Source organism: Corylus avellana, chromosome 7 (assembly GCF_965113065.1).
Source record: "Corylus avellana chromosome 7, dhCorAvel1.hap1.2, whole genome shotgun sequence".
Classification (NCBI taxonomy): domain Eukaryota; kingdom Viridiplantae; phylum Streptophyta; class Magnoliopsida; order Fagales; family Betulaceae; genus Corylus; species Corylus avellana.
The window spans coordinates 2,533,923-2,561,124 of record NC_142496.1 but is presented as its reverse complement, the minus strand read 5'-3'; the positions used below and the strand labels follow the sequence as shown (position 1 = coordinate 2,561,124).

The following is a 27,202-nucleotide window of genomic DNA, read 5'->3' as shown; positions in this document are numbered from 1 at the left end:
GGCCTTTTGGACGGTTATATACCCCCATCCACTGAGATACCGACAGTTCCTCGCGGCAATCCACCCAGCTTGTTCTTAAGGTGGCTATCTTATCAGCCCATTTTATTAGACACATTATGCAGCAGTTGTATTGCAAAATTATATCAATAAGACAAAATAAGAATTCCTAAAACAATAAAACAAAGCTAGTACTCAGTAAGTATATCCATACTTACACTCCTTAGTGTAGTATTCTGCTCCACTTCTGCATATAATTCATACATACAAACAATACTTAGTTCATTCTCCAATAATATCATTGTTTTAAAGACACTCATCTTTTTATATTTATTTATTATCCGTCACTTCATCTTTACTTACTCATTTTATTATATTAATATAAAATAGTCATATATAACTAGTTAAATGACTGAATGTAAATGTTAAATGCATATTTCGGGGATGACCTCAAATAGTCTTTACCGCCAGAAATATGAACAGAAATTTAAATGACATAAAAGAAATGACTGAATGTAAATGTTAAATGCATATTTCGGGGATGACCTCAATTAGTCTTTACCGCCAGAAATATGACATAAAAGAAATGACTGAATGTAAATGTTAAATGCATATTTCGGGGATGACCTCAATTAGTCTTTACCGCCAGAAATATGACATAAAAGAAATGACTGAATGTAAATGTTAAATGCATATTTCGGGGATGACCTCAATTAGTCTTTACCGCCAGAAATATGACATAAAAGAAATGACTGAATGTAAATGTTAAATGCATATTTCGGGGATGACCTCAAATAGTCTTTACCGCCAGAAATATGAACAGAAATTTAAATGACATAAAAGAAATGACTGAATGTAAATACTGTAAAGTAAATAATATATAGATAATATTATAAGTCCTTAATTGATTTTGTCCACTAACTCTTTATTATTAATACACTTGTTCCATTACTTTATTTTACATTATACGCTTTATTGGGTCTTTAAACAATTAAATGAGGACAAGTAATAAAAGCAATAAATCATGATATTTATACATGAAACACTTACCCAATAATCCTTTAGAAGTAAAACTCCACCAAATCTTCTCTAGGTAGCTATTTTTAGAAAAACGCTTGAACACTACAAGAAAGATCTAGGCTATATGGTATTTGAGTAGAACTAAGAAATAAAATGAAAGGAGGAGCAAACAATTTTACTTGTTCTAAGATTGTAAAAACTCAAGTGAAAGTGAATTTAGCTATAGGCTCTATTTATAAGAGAATGGATGGTTAGGATTTATTTTTACACATTTGATCTAAGGGTTGAGATGTATTTAATCAAAAGAATGAACCTAGTCCATATTTCATGCTCTATACCAATTGATATTTTCGTCCAAAATGAGGGCAGTGTATTCCGATCCATTTTTCAATGTCCAAACGTACTCCGATTGACATGAAATTTTGAGAGTAGATAGAGGACTCCGAGACAAACATTTTATATTTTTGGTTCGACTTCATCCGAGTTCGTTTGAGTCTATTTTTGGCTTGTACAAAGTTTCCTATTCAACTTGGGCTTTAATCTATTTGCATTGGCCACTTGCCTTATTAAATAATTATAATCATGATATTTACTATAATCATCATTACTAGAAGACTTTAAGCTTTCAACAAAGGTGGCTAGCCTTGATATCTTTCTTTAGCAGTTTTAATCCCATTTAGACAGTATGAAAATTAAGACACTGCTTTTTAGGCCAAAAACTACAAAGCTTCAAATTAATTTATGACTTCACTAAACACCAATACAAATAATTTATTTACTAGATTGTGTTTAATTATGCTCATAAACATATTAGTGAAGCTAAATTTTAGAATTGAATGGATATACAAAAGATGTCAAAAATCAATGTAATATACTTGTAACACTAAATAGTTATTCAATATCATTAATCCATATATCATTGATCTAATTTATTCATTTATTCTTTTAATCTATTTAATATTGTTTATATAAGAGTTTTAAAATCTAGGTCGTTACATTCTACCCACCTTATTGGAATTTCGTCCCCGAAATTAAAACTTATAATATTATCGTCCAATCTTCAAGTTGAGGGATTCAGATAATATTCCTTTCAATCCTTCATCAAAGCTTACTCTCTTTTATCATATTGAAATTCCATCTCCTTCTTCTATGAGTAAATCTTATTCACAGTCTAAAGTCTCAATTTCTGCAATCATTTGAAAATATCAAAATCCTTAAACCACAACTTTATATCTCAAAATATCTTATAGATTCTAGGGTATACCTTATTTGCATTTATCCCTGCAATACTTAGGCATTCACTTCATGCCACTACGAAATCCTTATTCATCAATCCATATATTATAACATCAATCATAGTATCATTATTGTCATCGACCAAACCTTAGCCATTACCAAAAACTCATATAAACTCTTATATCATTAATTCAGTTCAAGAATCATTTCACAACCGACATCCATAAGACCATTCGTTACTAAGTCACTTACACCATTTGTCTCACAACCTAAATCAATAAAACCATTTTGTCACCAAATTAATTTCACAAATTAGCTCGCAACCTAAATCAATAAAATCATCATACGATTTTTAAATCATGATCAATAATCTTTTCTAAATCCTCGAGACACCTTAAAATATACCCTAGTCTAGTATGATACTAACTTTCCCATAGAGCAAACCGCTCTGATACCATAATGTAACGCCCCGATATTTGAGCTAGCAAATATCGAAGTCGTGACGCTGCAACTTTAGAAAATACAATCTTACAGCGGAGTATGTATATTTTTTTCTTTTTCTATGACCTAGGAATAACTTACACAACACAGTTGAGCTGACTGAAATACCTCGAGGTGATATATTATTAAATAAAATAGAAACATGGTTTTCATTACAACATATGTATACACTAGGTGTACCAAATATATGCCACAGACGGCACCTAAATTAACATAGTAATATCTATTAAGTTTACACACATCACCATACATAATAAAAGCAATTAACATAAATGAGACTTGCTCCATAGAGTAAGCATAAATCCTGCAGCAGATGGTCTATCAACCATCAAAACCAGTAAAAGGACCATCGTCCTCACTTTCTATCCCTGCATCAAGATCTATGTAAAGATGACGTTATCATATTTACATAGGCAAACAAGTGAGTAATCTATTTTCCTAGATATAAAGACTAAAAAGACTAATTTGAACAAATAAGATTAAAGACTAAAATATATAATAATGAATGAGTTGTGAATGCAGCGTAATGACAGATTAGTTTGTGTTTTATGATAATCTTTCTTCAGACCTCTTCTCATGAGCTCTCAGCCCGCTTACGTCCGTTATGTCCCTCACACTTTAGAGGTTTACTTGTTTGGTGCTGGCAACTACACCGCCCCAGCTTAGTTATATATTAGGCCTTTTGGACGGTTATATACCCCCATCCACTGAGATACCGACAGTTCCTCGCGGCAATCCACCCAGCTTGTTCTTAAGGTGGCTATCTTATCAGCCCATTTTATTAGACACATTATGCAGCAGTTGTATTGCAAAATTATATCAATAAGACAAAATAAGAATTCCTAAAACAATAAAACAAAGCTAGTACTCAGTAAGTATATCCATACTTACACTCCTTAGTGTAGTATTCTGCTCCACTTCTGCATATAATACATACATACAAACAATACTTAGTTCATTCTCCAATAATATCATTGTTTTAAAGACACTCATCTTTTTATATTTATTTATTATCCGTCACTTCATCTTTACTTACTCATTTTATTATATTAATATAAAATAGTCATATATAACTAGTTAAATGACTGAATGTAAATGTTAAATGCATATTTCGGGGATGACCTCAAATAGTCTTTACCGCCAGAAATATGAACAGAAATTTAAATGACATAAAAGAAATGACTGAATGTAAATGTTAAATGCATATTTCGGGGATGACCTCAATTAGTCTTTACCGCCAGAAATATGACATAAAAGAAATGACTGAATGTAAATGTTAAATGCATATTTCGGGGATGACCTCAATTAGTCTTTACCGCCAGAAATATGACATAAAAGAAATGACTGAATGTAAATGTTAAATGCATATTTCGGGGATGACCTCAATTAGTCTTTACCGCCAGAAATATGACATAAAAGAAATGACTGAATGTAAATGTTAAATGCATATTTCGGGGATGACCTCAAATAGTCTTTACCGCCAGAAATATGAACAGAAATTTAAATGACATAAAAGAAATGACTGAATGTAAATACTGTAAAGTAAATAATATATAGATAATATTATAAGTCCTTAATTGATTTTGTCCACTAACTCTTTATTATTAATACACTTGTTCCATTACTTTATTTTACATTATACGCTTTATTGGGTCTTTAAACAATTAAATGAGGACAAGTAATAAAAGCAATAAATCATGATATTTATACATGAAACACTTACCCAATAATCCTTTAGAAGTAAAACTCCACCAAATCTTCTCTAGGTAGCTATTTTTAGAAAAACGCTTGAACACTACAAGAAAGATCTAGGCTATATGGTATTTGAGTAGAACTAAGAAATAAAATGAAAGGAGGAGCAAACAATTTTACTTGTTCTAAGATTGTAAAAACTCAAGTGAAAGTGAATTTAGCTATAGGCTCTATTTATAAGAGAATGGATGGTTAGGATTTATTTTTACACATTTGATCTAAGGGTTGAGATGTATTTAATCAAAAGAATGAACCTAGTCCATATTTCATGCTCTATACCAATTGATATTTTCGTCCAAAATGAGGGCAGTGTATTCCGATCCATTTTTCAATGTCCAAACGTACTCCGATTGACATGAAATTTTGAGAGTAGATAGAGGACTCCGAGACAAACATTTTATATTTTTGGTTCGACTTCATCCGAGTTCGTTTGAGTCTATTTTTGGCCTGTACAAAGTTTCCTATTCAACTTGGGCTTTAATCTATTTGCATTGGCCACTTGCCTTATTAAATAATTATAATCATGATATTTACTATAATCATCATTACTAGAAGACTTTAAGCTTTCAACAAAGGTGGCTAGCCTTGATATCTTTCTTTAGCAGTTTTAATCCCATTTAGACAGTATGAAAATTAAGACACTGCTTTTTAGGCCAAAAACTACAAAGCTTCAAATTAATTTATGACTTCACTAAACACCAATACAAATAATTTATTTACTAGATTGTGTTTAATTATGCTCATAAACATATTAGTGAAGCTAAATTTTAGAATTGAATGGATATACAAAAGATGTCAAAAATCAATGTAATATACTTGTAACACTAAATAGTTATTCAATATCATTAATCCATATATCATTGATCTAATTTATTCATTTATTCTTTTAATCTATTTAATATTGTTTATATAAGAGTTTTAAAATCTAGGTCGTTACAGATACATTCCCAATGGTCACCACGTCTGCAAATTACGTCGTGTGATGCTATCCTGAGGTTGGTCGTCATGGTTGAGCTGGTGGAACGTGGTGTAGTTTTTTGTTGTGGTTTTGTGATATGTTAGTATATTTACCAATGTGTAATATGATAGAACTATATAGTCGTATGTGAAGTTATTTTGTCTATGACATTAGTCGATATGTTGGATCATGAATCCATTAGTCCCATGGGGATTTGTTCACTTTAAATACATTAGTGTCATGTGTTGTTTGGAGGATTTTTTTAAATTTTTTACTTTTTTATTTTTCATTCTTTGGGCAATGAGCAATATGTTGTTGCCACGCTTTCCATAAATCAGGGTATAAGCTAAACCTTAGAAGCTTTCCATAAATCAGGGTTTATTTAATCGGAGTTATTTTGTTTTACAGGTATTAGTCCGTGTTTGATCATGAATTTGCAATTCCATTAGTCCCACGTGAGATTTGTTTAGTTAAAAGGCATTAGTTCCATGTGGGATTTGTTTAGTTTAAGGGTTTAGGGTTTAAGGTTTAGGGTTAAATCGTAAACCCTAAATTTGACCTCAACCCTAGTTTAACTCCATTAGTCCCAAGTGCGATTTATGTTACATTATTATGTAGTACGCGATATAGTGTTGAAGACCTTATTGTGTTCAACATCTTTCAATAAAGATCCTCAAACGAAAACAACATACGAAAACTACCAAAGGTATAAATTTGATTAAAGATACTCATATAAAAACAATATACCAAAAATAATACAAATAAAGTTGTACATTACATTGAAATATCCTCATACCAATTCAATAAATGAAAAAAAAGATCAAGCTTTACATTACCATTGCAATTTCCTCATATCAACACAACATACCTAAAATAATACCAAAGCTGCAAATTACATTCAAATTTCCTCACTCATACCAACACAACATACCTAAAATAATATCAAATCTGCAAATTACATTCAAATTTCCTCACTCATACCAACACAACATACCTAAAATAATACCAAAGCTGCAAATTACATTCAAATTTCCTCACTCATACCAACACAACATACCTAAAATAATATCAAATCTGCAAATTACATTCAAATTTCCTCACTCATACCAACACAACATACCTAAAATAATACCAAAGCTGCAAATTACATTCAAATTTCCTCACTCATACCAACACAACATACCTAAAATAATATCAAATCTGCAAATTACATTCAAATTTCCTCACTCATACCAACACAACATACCTAAAATAATACCAAAGCTGCAAATTACATTCAAATTTCCTCACTCATACCAACACAACATACCTAAAATAATACCAAAGCTGCAAATTACATTCAAATTTCCTCACTCATACCAACACAATATACCTAAAATAATACCAAAGATGTAAATTACATTCAAACATCGTCATACCAACACAACATACGAAAAATAATACCCCTGCTGTAAATTACATTCAAATTTCCTCATACAATAACAATACGCAAACTACATACCAAAACATGTTATTGTTTTGGACTTAGCAACCAACATAAAAACAGCATACCATTGTACTAAACTTAGGAACCAACACACCAAAACAGCATACCATTGTACTAAACTTAGCAACCAACATACCAAAATAAAGTTTGATTGTACTAAACTTAGCAACCAACACACGAAAACATGTCATTGTACTAATCTTAGCAACCAACATAGCAAAACAACATGTCATTGTACTAAACTTAGCAACCAACACACGAAAACATGTCATTGTACTAATCTTAGCAACCAACATAGCAAAACAACATGTCATTGTACTAAACTTAGCAACCAACACACCAAAACATGTCATTGTACTAATCTTAGCAACCAACATAGCAAAACAGCATATCCTTGTACTAAACTTAGCAACTAACAAACCAAAACGACCTATTTACATGTCATTATACATAACACCTAACATACCACAACCAACATCGTAATAATTTACAAGTATAAAACATCTGCCTATGGCTTCCAATCTGGATTTTTTCGTTTCCTCTTGGCCTCCATAATTTCTATTCCTTTTTGTACTGTTCTCACAATGCGCTTGCCTTTCACTTGGTTTGACGATGAAGAAGCATTTGCATCACCTCTGCCTGCCACAGACGGCGTTCCACCACCCCTTGCTGCCCCACCCCTGCGTACACCACCCCTGGCTGCAGCACCCCTGGCTGGACCACCCCTGGATGCACCACCCGTTGCTGCCCCACCCCTAGTTGCAGTTGAACCAGTTGAACCACCTCTTGTTAATGGGCCTTTTCTTACAGATCTTGAAATTCGGCCACCCCTAGTCAATGGCCCTCTTCTTGCAGCAGTTCCAGTTTCACAGTCATCTTCAGTTAAGTCAATGTGTATTGGGCCAGTGTTTTTTTTGGGAAAACTGTGACAAATACCAGCTATTCGATCCGAATGGCGAGTCCTTGTTGCAGGCCCTCCTATGGACAACTTAGGAAATAGTAGATCATCTAGATCATCTGTTAAGGGTCCAAGTGGGTCACCCCATGATGGAGGTAGTTCAATACCTGCACCAAATCCATGTTCAAGTATAGCTGGTCTACGTGGAGATGAGCCTTTACCTTCACTAGCAACTCCAGTTGCAGGTGATACGCCCTCTTCATCAGCAGCTGCAGGAGGGGGTGATACTCTTTCTTCCACACCACCACCGGCGGGTGGGAAATCTTTGCGTACATGGGCAAATCCGGGGGGGGGGGGGGGGTGTGTGCTCTCGCTCGTCAACAAGATGCGGGATGTGGATTTCCTTTCTCTTGGAATGTGCACCAACACTTGTAGATGCTTTGCTCTTTGATATGCCCTTCTTCTTTATATGTAAAAAGAAACAATAAAAATAAAACATATCAGAAAATAAGTTACATAAAAGACAAGACAATTATGAGGGTTCAAAACAAAAAAATAAATAGAAATCATTTGTTTGGGATACTGTTTTTAACTACCTTAAAAACAGTAGCCGACTGTGGACCAAGTAGTCCACCACACAATTCCCTAAGCAAAGACATTTCCTGCTAAAATAACACAAAATTTGTTTTAGCACAATTGGAACAACAAATTGTTAAATGGTGGACTACAATAATACCAAAACACTTAATAAAATAAATACAATAATACAAAATAATTAAAGTACCTTCTCCGTAACTTTTTGTTTCCCTTTGGTCCCTTTAGGTGTACTGTCACCATCCCTTTGTGACTACACACATAAGAACAAAACTATATTTAGTATCACAAGCATACCATGTATAAAAGTAAATAAATACGATTTCCTTCAAGTACCTTCTTCAAAACTTTTTGTTTCCCTTTGCTCGCATTAGGTGTACTAGAACCAACCCTATGTGACTGCACACATAAAAACAAAAATAGGTTTAGTATCACAATATTACCATGTATATAAGTAAATAGGAACTCCTTCCACTACCTTTTGCACAATTGTTTGTTTGCCTTTGCCTTTTGTCGCTTTAGGTGTTTTCAACCCAACACTTCGTGACTACACACACAACATCAAAAACAAGTTTAGTATCATGCATAACAACGAACTATAAATATTATAAAACATATGTTTATTAAATATGAGCTATATGTATGAGAAACTTACAATTGGTGTATCCGACTTCTTGCTATTGGATGCTTCACTTCTATTGGTTGGACATGCCCTTTTATTGTGTCCAACCCCGTTACACTTCCCACATCTCATTCGCGCTCCGTACTTCCTCATCCGATATGGATTTCTTGGGTCCCTGCTCTCATCGGGTGCCCTTCTCCTTAGCTTCTTTGGTCGACCCGGGGCAATTCTTCCTCTTGGAGGCTCCAACTTATCATGACTTGTTTTTATCCACTGTTCCTCACTGGGCATTGGGTATATTACTGGAGCATATGCCTTCTTGTAGACCTCAATAGTAAAGCACTCATCAACATAGTCTTCAGGGTCCCCACAATCATAGAGTATAGCTGCCACTGCATGGGAACATGGGATTCCAGTAATTTCCCACTGCCTACAACCACACCTTCTTCTACCAAGGTCTACCACATATTGTCTATTATCCGGACAAGTAACTTCAAACATAGAATCACCAGCATACTGTGCAATGCAGTCAATTGCTTGCAACCCAATTTCTTCCAACTTTGCAGCAATCCTGGGGGTTAACTTCCCAGTCAACTTCTTTATCCCTTCCCTCTTAACTTGATATCTCCGCATCAGCTTCTTCCGTATCATCTCCAACATGGTCAACATGGGCTTCTCACGGGCCTTCAAAATATATGAGTTGAAACACTCACAGATGTTGTTGACTAGGAGGTCGCACTTGGGGTAGTCACTAAACCATGCCCTAGACCATGTACTAGGGTCAATCTGACTCAAATATTCATATGCGGCTTCATTCATCTTCTTCAACTCTTCCATATGATCATTGAATTCATATTCTGTGTATGAAGAGGCTGCAGACCACAACTGTTCCTTCAGTGCCAACCCTCGATGCCCCCCAATGTCTCTAAAGTTGGCATATAAATGCCTAACACATATTCTGTGATCAACCATGGGCATAACAACCTCAAAAGCTGGCATTAGACCCTACAAAAAAAAATATATATATATATATATTATGTTACCAAAACAGTAGTCAAACAAATTGCATGAATATTTAAGTTGTGAACAAGAAAACAATTTACTTTCTGTCGATCTGAAATGAATGTAGGCCTAGCATGCCTGTCATGGGTACCAAGATCAGAGACAAGGGTTTCAAGGAACCAAATCCAGCTGTCTTTAACCTCGGCTTCGACAACCGCAAAGGCAATTGGGTACATGTTGTTGTTCCCATCCCTTCCAACTGCAGAAAGGAGTTGGCCCTTGAACGGTCCTTTTAGGAAGCACCCATCTACCCCAATGATCGGCCTGCAACCCTCCAAAAAGCCTTTCTTCATGGCAGCCAAACAAACATATAGTCTTCCAAAATTTGGAGGCAAATTTGGGTTTGGTCTATCAACTTTCATAACAACACAGCTTCCACTATTAGTATTCCTCAAGGTTTCACAATAGTCCCACAACCTACCATATTGGTCCTCAAGATTCCCATACAATCTTTGTTTGGCCTTCCTCCTAGTTCTGTACATCATACTTGGGCTCACATCAACACGCCATTTCTCCTTCACTTCATGTTGGATTACATCCAACGGCATGTTCGGCTGAACCCTAAACTTGTCAATGAGATTCTGTGCTATCCAAGAAGAGTTCACAATGGTGTTTCGGTATTTTCGACCACATATGTGTTTAGACTGTACTGATCTTACTTGAAATGATTCTTCATCAGGCATCTTCCTTCCATACACCCTGTACTTACATTTCGCATCCCTGCATACCGCTACACACCTCATTGTTTCATTTTTCGTAAATTTGACATCCTTTCCCCTCTTCACATTGTACACCCTCACAGCTTCCCTAAACATTTGAATGTTTGGGAATTTCATCTCAAGTTTAATGACTGGATCCACTAGATCCATAGCATGAAAGTCGACTGCACGTGCAGATTGTGTTTCACAATCTTCATCACTGATGACTGGCGACGCAAGTATATCACTCCTAGCCATTTCGGAGTTGTCATCATCATCATCATCATCACCTCCGAGAACACCAGCATCACCCTCACCCTCATCATTATCATGTTCATCACCTCTATCATCATCACCCTCACCCTCATCATTATCATGTTCATCACCTCTATCATCATCACCCTCACCCTCATCATTATCATGTTCATCACCTCTATCACCCTCACCCTCGTCATTACCTCTATCATGTTCATCGCCTATAGCATCCTCACCCTCTTCAACACCTCTGTCATCCCCATCCTGTTCCTTTTCCTGACTATTTGGTTTTGTATTTGATGGTCTAGCCCCACTATCAATGTCATCAACATCTACATCAAAAAGATCTTCATCATCACTAATCCTATCACGCCACCAAGGGTCATTAGGGTCAACCCTCCCTCCATCCTCATCTTCATCCTCCTCATCTTGTTCATCAACTACACCCTCTCCGAAAGAAACAACAAATAAGTGAACTACGTTATGACCAGTGTGCTTAGCAACCATAAATAGTACATTATGGTCAGATGTAATCAAATGCAAGCCATTGACTAAACTTTTACCAGGTTCTTGAAAAAAGATTAAATCCCCCGACTTGTACCCATAATGTCGACATATGCCTTCCAATTCGAAATATGACAACTCATCAGGGTCAACACTCTCTGTATGTACTGCCACATCACCCCCCACGTACTCACATCCAAGTGTCCTGTTGAATCTACCACCATGGTGGACCTCAAACAATAACCTTGAATTGGCCATCCTACAAAGTGAAATAAACATTTTTAGTGAATAATTTGATTCAATTGGCCATCCTAAACTAATAATTTGAAATTAATTTCAAACTCAATAACATGTCACATATAGGCGATGCAATAGAAATTGACATGGTTAATTCCATCCAAAAGCCAACAATCCCAACTCGGCATTTAAAGGAAACAAAAGAAATACCGAAATAAATAAATTATATATAGTGGGTGCATGCCAGCAACAAACGTGAATTATACTACTATGTGGCCCTCAGTTTATCTGGTACATATTTTATGTGTGTGTGTGTGTGTGTGTGTGTGCATCTCATCCAAATAAAGTTTGATTCACAACATAGAATTGACATTTCCCATTGAAATTTTCAGAAATGGGGGTTCAAAAATTGTGACTCAATTGGAAGAAGTAGAAAAAAATCCAACTTTAAGTGAATATAATCACAAGTGTAACAAGGAGATGGAGCATATGATGATGATTTGTAAGTCATATGTTCAAGTCTTTCAAGATTGTAGCTTCATTATAAAAACAGAGAGATATGTATAGCCAAACACCAATGCTGTTTTTACTTTAAATTCCAACCAAAATCAATATGTGGTTGCTTACATTTGTCCCTCATCCAACTTCCAAGTATATATATATATATGTGTGTGTGTGTGTGTGTGTGTGTGTGTGTGCATCTCATCCAAATAAAGTTTGATTCACAACATAGAATTGACATTTCCCATTGAAATTTTCAGAAATGGGGGTTCAAAAATTGTGACTCAATTGGAAGAAGTCGAAAAAAATCCAACTTTAAGTGAATATAATCACAAGTGTAACAAGGAGATGGAGCATATGATTAGGCCTGGGTATCGGTCAAAACGGTCCGGTTAAGGACCTTATCGGTTATTAACCGATAATTTTCGGTTAAACGGTTTATTAACCGATACCGAACCAATAAGAATTTTAACCGATAATTTCGGTTAAAACGGTACACGGTTAAACGGTCCGGTTAAACCGGTTAACCGATTTAACCGAGAGCTTTATATTGATTTATTTTGTTGGGCCAAAAACAAAAAATGAGTTTTTTTGACTTTTGAGAGCCCAAATACTTTTTGTTGGGCTAAAATAATTTATTAAAAATGAGTTGTTTTAGGGATCAAATACTTTTTGTTGGGACCCAAATATTTGTTTTTTGGGCTAAAAATTGAAACTTTTTTATATTGATCCACTTCAACCTTTTTTTTTTTTTTCTTTTTTTTTAATATTATAAAATACATTTTTTCAAAGCAAATGGACTAATTAACATAATGAATGCTAATTAGACTAGCAAAACTAGTTAATGAAAAATGCTTTTACCAAAGGCAAAGAAATCTCATCAAATGCCATCACTTAAAAAAAAAACATCAAACCTACCCAAACTCAAATTAAAATAAAATTCATTAATGAATAATAAACAAAGTATTAACTAATTAAAGTCACTTAGCAAAAGGAAAATAAGTCATGGGCAACACCATTACACAAATTCGGAAACCTGTGTCACTTGTGGGAATTTGGAAACCTCTCTAAAAGACTAAACGGCGCCGTTTTGGGACTAGGACTTAAAAAAAAAAAAAAAAAAAAAAAAAAAAAAAAAAAAAAAATTCCGGTTTCTTATCGGTTAACCGGTTAACCGATAAGAACCGCTTAACCGGACCGGACCGGACCGGACCGAATTCCGGTTTACTTTTTTTAACCGATAAGGATATCGGCATATCGGCTACGGTTTATATCGGTTCGGTCGAAGCCGGTAGACGGCCGGTTAAACGGTAACGGTTAATTTGCCCACCCCTACATATGATGATGATTTGTAAGTCATATGTTCAAGTCTTTCAAGATTGTAGCTTCATTATAAAAACAGAGAGATATGTATAGCCAAACACCAATGTTGTTTTTACTTTAAATTCCAACCAAAATCAATATGTGGTTGCTTACATTTGTCCCTCATCCAACTTCCAAGTATATATATATATATGTGTGTGTGTGTGTGTGTGTGTGCATCTCATCCAAATAAAGTTTGATTCACAACATAGAATTGACATTTCCCATTGAAATTTTCAGAAATGGGGGTTCAAAAATTGTGACTCAATTGGAAGAAGTCGAAAAAAATCCAACTTTAAGTGAATATAATCACAAATGTAACAAGGAGATGGAGCATATGATGATGATTTGTAAGTCATATGTTCAAGTCTTTCAAGATTGTAGCTTCATTATAAAAACAGAGAGATATGTATAGCCAAACACCAATGCTGTTTTTACTTTAAATTCCAACCAAAATCAATATGTGGTTGCTTACATTTGTCCCTCATCCAACTTCCAAGTATATATATATATATGTGTGTGTGTGTGTGTGTGTGTGTGTGTGTGTGTGTGTGCATCTCATCCAAATAAAGTTTGATTCACAACATAGAATTGACATTTCCCATTGCAATTTTCAGAAATGGGGGGTTCAAAATTGTAACTCAATTGGAAGAAGCCTAAACCCAAAAAAAAATTCCCCCCAAAAACCCCTAGAAGATGGTACAAAATTAATTGCAAAATTGGGGCATACCGACAAAAAATGATGAACCCAAAATAGTCAACAATTCACAATAACCCCAAAACCAATATTGCCCCAAAACCCCAAATAAACAAAAAACCCTAGTACATGGTCCAAATTACTTGCTAAATTGGGGCATACCGACAAAAAATGATGAACCCAAAATATCCAACAATTCACAATAACCCCAAAACCAATATTTCACCAAAACCCCAAATAAACCAATTGTACTAGTACATGGTCCAAAATTAATTGCAAAATTGGGGCATACCGACAAAAAATGATGAACCCAAAATAGTCAACAATTCACAATAACCCCAAAACCAATATTGCCCCAAAACCCCAAATAAACAAAAAACCCTAGTACATGGTCCAAATTACTTGCTAAATTGGGGCATACCGACAAAAAATGATGAACCCAAAATATCCAACAATTCACAATATTCGGGCATTGTAACCCCTAAACAATTCAACACCCTAAACCCTAAACCCCCAAAACTCCCAATTTTACAAAAAACCCTAAAGTAGATGGTTGATAATTAGTTGTAAAATTGGGGCATACCTAGATAGCAACCGAAATTTATGGGAACAAGTTGTTTGCTTTCTGCTGTCCCCTTTCTCCACGCAATGGGACCACGAACAAGGGACCACGAACGGGGGACCACGAACAACTTCACCGAAATTGTCGCCTGGGTGTTGTCGTGATGTGTCGTGTGGGTGGGGTAGAAACGAAAGGAGACCACGCGATTTGCTTCTTCAATACACGAGGGGACCACGCCTTTGGAACTTTCTTCTTCACCTTGTCGTGCTTCCGTGGGGGTGTGTGGGTTTGTTTGGAGGGAATGTCGAGCAAAGTGTGTTGGTGGGGTTGAAAAGGGGTTGGGTTCATCATGTAATATTACTGAGGGCTAAATTGGAAGGTTTTGAGTGAAAAAGTCACGTGAGGAGCACGTGCGCCGAGTTCCGTCCATTTAAACGGAAAAAACAAACGGAAGGTTTAAATTGTCAAATTTTGAAACTTCAGGGGGGTAAATTGCCACTTTTTGAACTTCGGGGTTAAAATTGCAAAACCCCTGAAACTTCAGGGGGGTAAAATGCATTTTTCCCTAAAAGAAAGTATTGCATAATATTATATGGGAATGGCTACAAATTGATCAATAAGGCGAGTTTTAATCTATCTCTTAGACAAATATTGTCTCCCACTTATATAATATATTTTGCAAAGGGGACTTGGTAATTTTATACTCATAATACAATATTATTCGAATATAGTGTGTGGATTCCAAATTCTAAACGCTATCTCAAACAAGAAAAGTGTAATAGCATAAGAGAAGTAATTGTTCGAATTTTTGAAATCATCATTTTAGATAGAATTTTAAGTGTAGTTTTTATCTATTGAAGCATAGTTTCTAATTGTTAAAAAATGACGGTTGGAAAAGTGATTATAAATTATAAATCGAACCAAAAAATTAGCAGTGCATTGAATTTCGTCAAACATGCATCCTCATACAATATTCGAAGCTCTCTAAGATTTCAGCATGTGTGGAAAAATAATGCTCTAGAGTCTCTTTTGCAATAGTTCCTCCGCAATGTTCAATCTTGACAGTCTTTAGACAATGCCGCCAACATAGAACTGGAAGAAGTTTGCAACAATTATGTTTTTTCGATTTGTAAATACGATCTTCATAGGAGAACTGAAATAAGAGCACATGATTAGGAACACTACCAAAAAAAAAAAAAAAGTATTTGTAATTGAATTTAGAAATGTGAAAACATGATCACAATAAGAATCATTTTTTTAATTATAAAAAAATGATTAATGCATTGTAATACCACCATTAACTTTTAGCATCTAATGTCAGGTGCTACGAATGAACCACAAAAGATCAAATTAGAGCTATAGTGCAAAATAACGGAAAATGTTTGGGGTACTAAAAATTTTATTATAAAATCTTTTACGAACTGATATGGCAATCTATAATTAGTAAAATAATTAAGAGAAATTAATAAACCTTATTTTTTGTTTGATTATTTTACTAGTTATGAACTACCACATTAATTTGTAAATAACTTAGTTATAAAAGTTGTAATATCCCTAGCACCATTCTAAAATAATTATCACTAAAGTACTAGAATTCTTCACAACAGTGAATTGTTACCATATAGGAGATGAAGACGACAAGGTTACAACCTTATAAGTAGAGAAAATAAAAGAAGTTTCATTGGAAAATGATTGCTTCATAAATGGTATAGTTGAATCTTAAATGATAAAAGACTCAATTGATAAGTTCATTCCTTCTTCTTCTATTGTGTCTAATTTATAAACTTATGAGTAATGCTAGATGTAGGACTTTTGTCCTTCTTTTATCCCCCAAATCTAATATGGCTTTTAAAATCATTATGGGATCAAAATCTAATAGTGATCTATCCCAAATCCAATTTAACTTGAGAAGCAAACAAAAAGAAAAAACAAGAATGACTTTTACTTTAGTAACTTGATTTGAAGCACTAAATAACCAAAGCATCCTAAAAAATAAGAGTATTAGAAGAAGCTTTCTAAATTCTCATAAATGAATATATGTGCAATACGTACCTTGAAAGATATATTCTCATCCATCGTCCATTCTATAAAAAGAGTTTCTAGAAGAGGAGAAATCCATAGCAAGGCATCCACAAGTTTGATGATCTCATAACACCCACGTCGATGATTTACTTTTAGCTTCAATTGCTTGACATTATACAATGGGGATGGTAGTATTTCTCTCAATTCTTTTAGAGCAATCACACTCTTCACAAAAAAAAAAAAAAGAAAAAAAGAAAGATAGATTTTCATAATATATGGTAATAATTGATGTACATAGCAACACAAACCATTAAAAAAAAAAAAATTAAAAAAATTAGAAGGAGAATCAAATAAAAGAAACTACAATACCTCGACACGGAGAGTATTCCAAGCCAATAATTTCGGATGATTTAACTGTGCGAGGAACTCAATCTTTTTAACATCCAAAGGAGCAATTTTAAATTTGAGTCTAACTTCCGATAGAATCCTAGCATTTGAAGAAAATGATATAACATCACCACTATACTTGAGTCTGTCTAAGTTAAGAGTAATAACGTTAACTTCAACCAACTTCGCGCAATGACAAATTGTCAAACTCTTCAAGTGATCACTTGAAATCTTAATCCTTTTTAACATATTGCAATGCCGTAGCTCCAAGCTCTCAACGAGAGGATGTTTAGAAAGAAAGTCGTGCAACCATTTGTCTGTCACAATGGTTGATTCTAATAGTAGTTTCTTTAGATTTGGTGCTTCAATCTTAAAGATCTCAAGTTCAGGATTATAGAGCAACGTAACCGCCATGAGCCTAGGAAGACTTCTCACATGTATATTTTTCAACCCGTAACATTGTCCAATTGTTATCTCTTCTAATGCAGGACAACCAGAAATTAGAGTTCGGAAAATTTGGTCATTCATATCAACTCGCTTCAAAACCAACTTTCTCAAAGAAGATAAATTAATATCACTGTAACATGACTTGAAAATAGCCCCACACAAATAGAACTCAATTATTGATTTTGCTGTTAGAATACTCTCGGGCACCGCATAACTGTCAAGCGCGGCTTCACTGTCATAGAAATAGGACTTCAAGCAAAGATTCAACTCTTTTACATTGCATTCAATTGCATAGCCAAGCCAACCTCTTGCAAGAACATAATCCGATTCACGCATGACCAAAACTTTAAGATTAAACTTGTTTAATCCTAGCTTTTGCCTACAACGGCTGACTAAAGTTCTCTCCACAAAATAATTGAACTTCTCTCTCTCTTCACTCTTTATTGTGATTTGCTGCTTTTTCTCATTGTCATAAATCGAGTACAAATCTCTGCCATAGAAGTTTGAATTAAATTCTGGAATAGGGAATAAAGTCCAGACCTTTTGCCATATCTTGGACAATATACTAAGTTGAAGTGTTCTTTTCAAGGGCATGAATGAGAGAATGTGTTCCATAACATGTTCCGGCAACACTGACAGTCGGTCAATTTTGTGCTCCATAAGGTTGAATTAATCTTCCTCCACAAACAAACTCCAAAAAAACAAATCCTAGTATTCCATAAAAAGGAGAAAAAAAAAAACAAAATTAAATTAAAAACCTCACGACAAACAGGCCAATTGCCAAGAGTAAAATTGGGAACAAAATAGAAATCAGAGGAAGACAAACCTTTTTCCCAAGCACGTGTCAGGCGATTGAAGGTTGGTAGAGAGAAGGAAGACAAAATCTTTTTGCTTCGACGGCGGCAGAGACGACGTCTGCAAATTTGTGAAATTTCAGAACATCCACAAATTGTCTTTATAGAGTTTTATGTTTTTGATGTATGTACTGCCTACAAAATACGTAGTGCAATTCCTGTATTTATAAACTCATAGGATATACAATTTGTTTAGATATCTACATCTAATTCAAATATATAATCTAATCCTAGTGTTCTATTGCTACAAGAGAATTATGATAAGATTGTTTGATTATATCTTCATTTAAGACTTTATCTTCATTTGAAATTCTAATTGGATGCTTATCTTCGTGTGATTCAATAGTCTTGCGAAGGAGACTAAACTTGTACTATATATAGAATCCCATTGACGCTTTTACCTGATTATGCACGCATATTTACAATTTTGCCTTTTAAATTTTGAGGCCCAGCCCAAACTCTTGTGAATCGGGTCATGGTGTGAGCACTACGTATGATGCCCATTCCTTGGCTATTGGGCCTATTGGGCAGTTTGGATGTTTAGGCAATCCAAAGAAGCCCGAGCATTAGTAAAGAACTGGCTTAGGATCTGAAGCTGGCTTTGGATTTTGAAATTGCAAAAATTGAGAGCTAAGATATATATATATATATATATATATATATATTAAATTGTTGCTTAATGAGTTATGAGTGATATATATTATCATGCCACTTAACCAAGTTATTTGATATTAAAATGCAATCCATTGTTTAATTTATCTAATTGATCTTAAACTCTTGAAATGACAAATAATTACTTTTCATAATTGTTTTTTTTATTAAAATTTTGTTTCTCTTTATAATTAAAACAATATTTGCATCTTTTTAGGAATATATATATATATATATTATTGTCAATCTCAGGTATGTTATTTGTTATTTGTTATTGTTTGTTTTCTTTTACTAATTCATTTTTTTGTTGATTTGTTAGATTAATAGCTTTCAGGATTAATGCATTAGGATAATTTGCTTGAGAAAGGTTTATTTCTCAAAGTAATTTGAAATTGACATTCTAGATTTTTGTGCTCGTTATGTTGAAGGATGAGGTTGTCATCAACCGGATCATATTATAATAGAGCATCATTATCATTTTGACATATTCAATACTACTATAAACTTTCAATTGCAAGAGCTCAATAGTAGATTTGGTGAAGAGACAATGGAACTCTTGACACTTAATTCAGCTTTGAATCCAAATGATACTTATAAATCCTTTAATATTGATGATATATGTAGTCTTGCATAGAAGTATTATTCTCTTGATTTTTCTTAGTAGGATAAAATTATTTTGAGATTTTAGTTGAAGCATTTTGAAGTTGATATGTTTCATCATTCGGAATTACAAAGATTGTCTTCCATTGCGGACTTATGTCGAAGATTGGTAGAGACAAGAAAATCATATACGTATTATCTAATTGATAGATTGATTCGTCTTGTTTTGACTCTTCTAGTGTCTACACTCTACAACAATTACCTAACGAGCATTCTCAACTATGAAAATTGTTAAAATAAGACTTCGTAACAAAATGAAGGATGAGTTTTTTGCGGAGAATTTAGTTGTTTACATTGAAAGAAAATTTCCAAAAGTTTCAATTCAGATGTGATACTTAATGATTTTGTTTCTCTAAGAACACTTAGAATGCAATTGTAGACATTTCATATTTTGTATTTTTCTTTATTTTTGTACTATGGCCTACATGTTAACTGATATATCAATTTTGCATATATTTATGAAGTCTCATAGATATGCTTTTTGTGATACACATATTGTGTTATAATTTATATTTTGAATTGTATTTACCATATTATAGTAAAAATATAATATACAAAGAGAACCAAAAAAATTATTTTATCATTATATTTTATTATTTTATTTTCACCTCTATTAAAATAAATTCCTAGATCCGCCACTGGGTGTACTGAAAGGCTTCCATAGTTGAAATTTAAGACTATTTTTGCTGAATATTAACCATTGAAGGGCTTGTTAATTTGGATGTACATTTGAAGAGTCTAAAAGTGTGTTTAACACTCAAAAAGTTCGTTTGAAGAAAAAAGTACCAATTTGGTAAAAAAAAAAAAAAAATTGAAAGCGTTTTTAAAGGTTTAAAAAGTCCAAAAAGGGCTAAAATGCACTTTTAGAAAAAGCTTAAAAATAAAGCTTTGCTATAAAGCACATTTTTTACTTAAAAGTTAAATATGCTCGAAGTCTCAATAGTAAAGCATTCCAACAGAATCAGATTCTACATCATTCAATTCATGCCTTAATGTTATGGAATTAAAGTTACACCCCAAAAGTGATCAGTATTCAATTTATGCGTAATTGCAGCTACATAATTAGTGTTGCGCATTAAACGTAATAGACCAACCATTTGGGCAAACGTAACGAAGGAACCAAACGTAATACTGCCAATGAAGACAATAATATTAAAAAAGAAAAAAAAAGAGAGAAGAAGAAAAATAATTTTTTTACTTTTTGGGCTCTATACATTTGGAGATGAATTATGACAAAAGGTATATTTGACATTGGCTAAAGTGCTTGTTTTTTTTTTTTTTTTGAAGTGGGCTAAAGTGCTTGTTAAATGGTATTTTTGCTGAAATTTTAAATAATGGAAGCCTATGAGATGGGCAAGTGAGAAAACAGTAACCAAACATGTGTTAAATTTAACATAGTAGGGATTATGATTCGACAAGTTGGGGGATGAATGAGGTATTGGCAAATGCCATAGTATATATAATCGAATCTTTCATGCCTATTGGAAACGAATTTCAGGATCCTTTGGTGCATTGTACATAGATAATGCAACTAATTCAAAGATATGAAGGGATGTTTTGTGCATAATCGAATATCGGCTTTGTTTATTAATGCTTTTTTTAGATCGGATAAAAGAACCGTCATTAGTTTCATCCATTTTTGTTTGATATTGGGGATTCTTCATTCAAAAAGGTCCCAAGTATTGGGTTCTTATTCCTTGTTCAATTGGGATTCCAATTTGTCTCATAGAATTGTTTTTTGGTTCTAGAATATGTTACTTGTTCTTTAAGCAATTTGCTACAGTACTGAATATCTTTTCTTGTTCTTTTTGCTTTCTATTTTGATGGATTATCTTCTGTAAGTTGACACTTCTAAATTTGCCATAGATCATGAACTTTGCCAGGAAGGAAGGCCTAATTCATGATGCCAAATGGAGTATATATTAAAAGTTGACAGGAATATGCTTATATTTAGATGGAAATACTTTTATTTTCAAAAATGATACTATATGCTCAGAGTCACAGGCTACTAATTGTTTTGTTTTTTTTTCCTGATTTCTTGTGATCCGAATCAATTTGATTAGTGAATACTTTTTTTGGGGAATTTTAATTTTAAAAAGATCTCTTTTGATGAGAATTTAATTTAATAAAACATATTGTCTCACAGTTTATAATGACACTTGTCACTTGTGTGCCCATAAGGGTATATTTATGAGTAACACTAAAACCACCTTTTTTTTTTTTTTTTTAATCTCAAAATTATATTACAACACTGGCATGTTAATTTCAACTAATTCTTTGATCCATCATTCTTAAATAATAATAATAATAATAATAAAAAATCTAAGGATTGGTTGTGATTGACACATTAGTATTATAAGATAATTATATGATAAAAATATAATTTTTAGCATTACTCTATAATTATAGAGTAATGTTATATACTATATTATTATCTCATCACTATCTCACTATGCTCATGGAGTATAACATTACTCTTTATTATATAGATTACAAACTTTAGAATGTAGAGTGCAACTCTCCATTTTGAACTGAGTAATGATAAATACAACACCCCCCATTTCACTGAGTTGATATAATAGCATTGAACAACCATTAAATCAATCCCCGTTAAAAAATAAATAAATAAAAATCCATTAATTCCGCCCTATTGGCCTTAACTTCTCTTGCCTTGCCTTCATGTATATTGTTATTTTTTATCAAACAAACCCTCAAATATAACACTTTTTACGCTTTTATTTTTTATTTGATATGAGCAACCAAGGAAGGGAGTGAGGGAAAGGGATTTGAACCGATAAACTCCCCGCTTCATGAGGAATATATAATTTTGAGTCGATTGAGCTACCATTGAGGACATAATTTTACAATTTTATTTAAAAATACACTTTTAAAATGTGAAATTACATAACCAAACATGCTCTTTCAATGATTGCATCCCAATTTACGGGAGGTATAGAGTACAATGGATAAATTTATTTCACAATTTTTAAGAAAATGAAATCCATTTCAAATTAACTATCTGCAATTAAGAAAATGTGATAGACCTGTTTGATTAGGTATTCCATTGTATTATTAAAAGCTTTTTTTTATCACACGTGAGACAATGCCTACCACGTTATACATGTTTGAAATGGTTGCAATATTGTATTACTTTTATATCATATTATATATAATATAATATCAATTATATATCAACACAAAAGCTACTGCATTTATGCTGACTAGTACCAAAATATCCTCGGCATCGTTAATTTTGGCTAAAAAAATATTTTAATTAGATCCTGTAGAAAAGCTTTAGTATTTGTGGAGTAATTTTTTTTACGGTCTATATTTAATTTTACTTTTTTTTTTTTTTTATACTAAGAATTTAGAATTAAATATGAATCTATTAGAGCATCTACGCATTGATAGTACTTTTAGAGTAATGGTAGAAGTCTCATTTGTGTCTTTCAAAAAATAATGTAGATTTTAAAGAGAAGTGCTAGAGAGCTAAAGAGATGGAGCCAAAATTCTTTCCAAGTTCCCAAAGAATAACTCAATCGGTTGTGGGTCACGCCTAATGAAGCGGAGATCATTAGTTCGAATCTCCTCTCTCCCTTCCCCTTTCTGTTGTGTGGACATATAAAAATAAAATAAAAATTCTTTCCAAACTGACGTGACAAGAAATTTTTTTTTTTAAAAAAAAAAAATTCTAAACAACCGGTCTGGGGTGTTTAAAATTCTTGCTACGTCAGTTTGGAAAGAATTCCGACTCCTTCTCTTTGGCTTTCTAGTACTTATCGCTTTTAAAATTACCATTGGATTTGTGATAAATCATTATTGATTTTTTTTTTTTTTTTTTTTTTTCACATATCTGCACAAGGGTAGGGAAAAGGGGGAAAATACTAACCGAAAACCAATTCCGTTATTCTTAAAGATTTGTAAAAACAAAACTTAATAAAAGCAAATAAAACTTCACCCCATTGCTACTAAAAACAGATTTATAGACTATACATTCTTATTTAAAAACGAAAATACAATAACGAAAACCCAACACACCCTCACGCGTTCCATGAGCCACTGTTGGCCAACCACACAGCTAAAAAGCACCCTAATGATCATTGACACACACACCCTAGTCGATTTATGGTGAGGGCATGAAAAAAAAGGGGAAGGAGAAATGGAGCGGGGAGAAAGGAGTCGTAACTCCCTCTCAACATAATCAGATTTGAAAAAGAAACATGTTTTGAAAATTCAAGCGTCATGGACATTCAATTCAATTAATGTTATATCCCAAAAGTGATGGACATTCAATTCATGCGTAATTGTTTTATAGAGCACATTGAAGCCAAAAGATACCCTTTTTGATATCAGACAATAATCCTCACATCCATTATCTTTCTGGATATGTCTATCTCCACATCCCAATTTACTTTAACCATTTCGGACAGAGGAGCCAACCACTTCATCCCCAACTCTTATAACTTGGCCAAAATATATATTTGGTCTTTGAATTATGTCCCGAATTTTAATTTTATCCTTATCCTTATCCTTATATCAAGTGTTTTAATTTAGTATATATAATCTTAAAGTAGAAAATAGAATACAAGTGCAAAGAGTATCCAAGGGATACCTCAATCGGCTGTAAACTACGCTTCATGAAGTGGATGTCACTAGTTCGAATCACGTCTCCCCTTTTTACGGATTTACGTGGGGACGAGCTGGGGGCGGGCACCCCTAGTAAAACAAAATTAAGAAAAATTTCTTAATTCAATTTTTAATTTTTAGTTTGTTGGGCTTCTGGTATTTTTAATTTTTTTGATTTGTTGCGCCCTTCACTCAGTTGATTGTGCAGCATGCTGTTAATTTTTAGCTGTTTGATGTCTGTGGGTCGGTCAGTGCGTGTTCGATGTTTCTCTCACATTCTTTGTGCATTGTCAATGACTCAATTGTCATAAACAAGAAGTCAAGAACTTGGTTTCTCTCATTCTCGTGTAACGTGTTTGAAGTTTTTCAAACTTTTTCTAATCTTTCCCTCTTTGGCTGGTTTAGTTTCTTGGTTTCATATTAAAAAAAAAAAAACAATAATAATAATAAAAAAAAAAGTCAAGAAATTTAATGTTTATTTATCAATACTTGGCATTTTCCTTGTCATAACCCTACCGAGTAAGTTGAGAGTAAAGTTTATAATTAAAGTCATTAAGGCCCTAATTTGTCCTAGTTATGACAGCGCCTTTAATTTGTTTTGGTTATAATTTAGGCTTTTTAATTAAGATATATCTCTCATTTTCATTATTTTGTTTCTCTAAGGTCGCATAGAATGCAATTTTAAGCACTTTGTATTTTGTATTTTCTTTTACTTTTATACTAGTGCCTACATGGTAATTGATATATCAATTTAACATATATTTATGAAATCAAATAAATATGCTTTTTGTGATACATATATTGTGGTATAATTTTTTTTTTAATTGTATTTACCATATTATAATAAAAAAAATATTTTATCATTATATTTTATTATTTTCTTGACGCTCTTGGTAAAATGAATTCCTAGATCCGCCACAATATATATATATATATATATATATATATATATATAAAAATTAAGATTTACTCTCAAAATTGGCACTATACATTAAGGGTATGCCCGTAGTTTTAGTTGAACTTGGTGGATGCTTTACTACCGGCCTGACTCCCGTAAAGTTGGCGGACCCCTCATGGGCCGATGGGCCATGGCCTAATGGGGAGTAAAAAAAGATTTAATGACGCGGTCGTGTTCGAAGGTCCATTCGACGTGATATTACTGTTTTGCCAGCGGCAGTGCGGCTGCTTTAGTTCCGCGTGTTCGCTTTCTAGCTTTCCACGCTCCCTTGTTCTGGAACGTTGAAATTTCCACGTGAAAAATGGTCCGTTGCGTGAAGGTCTCCCATTAAAATTCCAGTGTTAAAGTCTACACGTTATAATCTAATTTTGATTCAATTCCTACGTCCAAAGTTTTGGATTAAATAATATATTAATATAATAATATTATCTTACTAGATCTCGCAAAAATACATAAGAAAGAAGTGATTGTGTGGTCACCCCTAAATCTCCTACAAGCCAAATGCTCTTAGAATAGATTAAGTCGTGACTATTCTCTCTCTCTTCACTTTTTTATTTCTTTTTTTTTCTTTTAATATGAAATTTAGTGATTTGTTGATAAATAATTTTTAATGACGTGACATTTATGACGTGCCATCGATGTACTAATTCATCATGAAATACTGTTGACATGGTGACATTGATTATGCTTATGCATGTGTGTATACACGTGCCACAAACCTATAGGATATGATGTAGCATTTCACCAAAAGAGTCAACATAATTGAGACAAAAAGAGTGATTTAATAAGAGTAGATTAAACTTTAAGGATTGATTTGATTAATTTTAAAGAAGTGATTTGATAAAAGGTTAAGCAATAGGAACTCGGGACTTATACAATCAAAAGAAGTGAATACAAAGTATATACATGTATAAAAAAGAATTATTCCTAAATTTATTTTGATTCTTAATTCTACTTCTATGAGAACCCACGATTTTTGACCGCATGATTTTTTCGGTTAGTAATTTTATGGTCAAAATTTAACAACTACATTATTTAAATTTTTTAAACGGCGTCCCCATTGTTTGCACAATTAAATGCAATAATATTAAATTTTAATTATAAAATAGTTCATTTATATTTATTTTAAATAAAGAGAATCATATTCTCCCTTGACAAGAGGGTGCATGGAAGAAATGGTCGGTGCCTAATTCTGTTCCCTATTGGGCATGTCAATGGTAGAATTGAATGACCCTTAGGACTTTGAAAAAAAGGGTATATATTGCTCTAAATTCTAATTGTTTGCAAGATTATAGAAAAAGTAGTCATCCAATAAATTCGTTTGAATCTCTCTCTCTTCATGTACCTGTCCTTATTATGGTCTCAGTTCAAATGACTCCCAATGTTTCCTAAATTTTATTTTTGTTCTTTTACTCTTCAACATTTGCTTTAATAATTTATCTGAATTGTCAATTTCTTACAGACAACCTTCTTAAAGAAACCAAAACATGACAAGTAGAATTAATTATCTTTTTTTAACTGCGATTATGTTTGCTAAAAAGTTATTTTATATTTTTAAAACAAAAATATTAACAAACAACTCAAAATACAAATGACAACTAAAATTAATTACCTTTTTGTACTGCAAATCTCCGATCCTCATGACAAAAACTTTC

General features: G+C 33.2%; 2 protein-coding genes across 2 annotated transcripts; both read right to left on the bottom strand.

The window, feature by feature from the left end:
• Nucleotides 1–7,458: 7,458 nt before the first annotated feature.
• On the bottom strand, nt 7,459–10,488 carry LOC148584335 (uncharacterized). Its single transcript, XM_088518150.1, has 7 exons — nt 10,168–10,488; nt 9,098–10,069; nt 8,921–8,989; nt 8,779–8,841; nt 8,633–8,695; nt 8,464–8,510; nt 7,459–8,311 (listed from the first exon to the last, which is right to left on the bottom strand). The coding sequence occupies exons 1-7, from the start codon at nt 10,486–10,488 to the stop codon at nt 7,459–7,461; spliced, it is 2,388 nt and encodes a 795-aa protein (XP_088374276.1).
• A 5,403-nt stretch (nt 10,489–15,891) lies between these two features.
• LOC132185447 (putative F-box/LRR-repeat protein At3g18150) lies at nt 15,892–18,712 on the bottom strand. The gene is made up of 4 exons (XM_059599220.2): nt 18,625–18,712; nt 17,334–18,506; nt 16,995–17,189; nt 15,892–16,095 (listed from the first exon to the last, which is right to left on the bottom strand). Exons 2-4 carry the CDS (start codon nt 18,456–18,458, stop codon nt 15,892–15,894), a joined length of 1,524 nt encoding a protein of 507 aa, XP_059455203.2. The 5' UTR covers nt 18,459–18,506; nt 18,625–18,712.
• Between the last annotated feature and the right edge of the window lie 8,490 nt (nt 18,713–27,202).

What these genes read in the sequence shown, in the direction of transcription:
- LOC132185447 (XM_059599220.2), bottom strand. Translation starts at nt 18,458, where the DNA reads ATGGAGCACAAAATTGACCGACTGTCAGTGTTGCCGGAACATGTTATG. An exon ending in GGAATACTCTCCGTGTCGAG is followed by an intron (nt 17,190 to 17,333) that starts GTATTGTAGTTT and finishes TTTTTTGTGAAG; the next exon opens with AGTGTGATTGCTCTAAAAGA. An exon ending in ATGAGAATATATCTTTCAAG is followed by an intron (nt 16,096 to 16,994) that starts GTACGTATTGCA and finishes CTCTTATTTCAG; the next exon opens with TTCTCCTATGAAGATCGTAT.
- LOC148584335 (XM_088518150.1), bottom strand. Translation starts at nt 10,488, where the DNA reads ATGAAAGTTGATAGACCAAACCCAAATTTGCCTCCAAATTTTGGAAGA. An exon ending in TCATTTCAGATCGACAGAAA is followed by an intron (nt 10,070 to 10,167) that starts GTAAATTGTTTT and finishes TTTTTTTTGTAG; the next exon opens with GGTCTAATGCCAGCTTTTGA. An exon ending in AGAAGTCGGATACACCAATT is followed by an intron (nt 8,990 to 9,097) that starts GTAAGTTTCTCA and finishes TTGTGTGTGTAG; the next exon opens with TCACGAAGTGTTGGGTTGAA.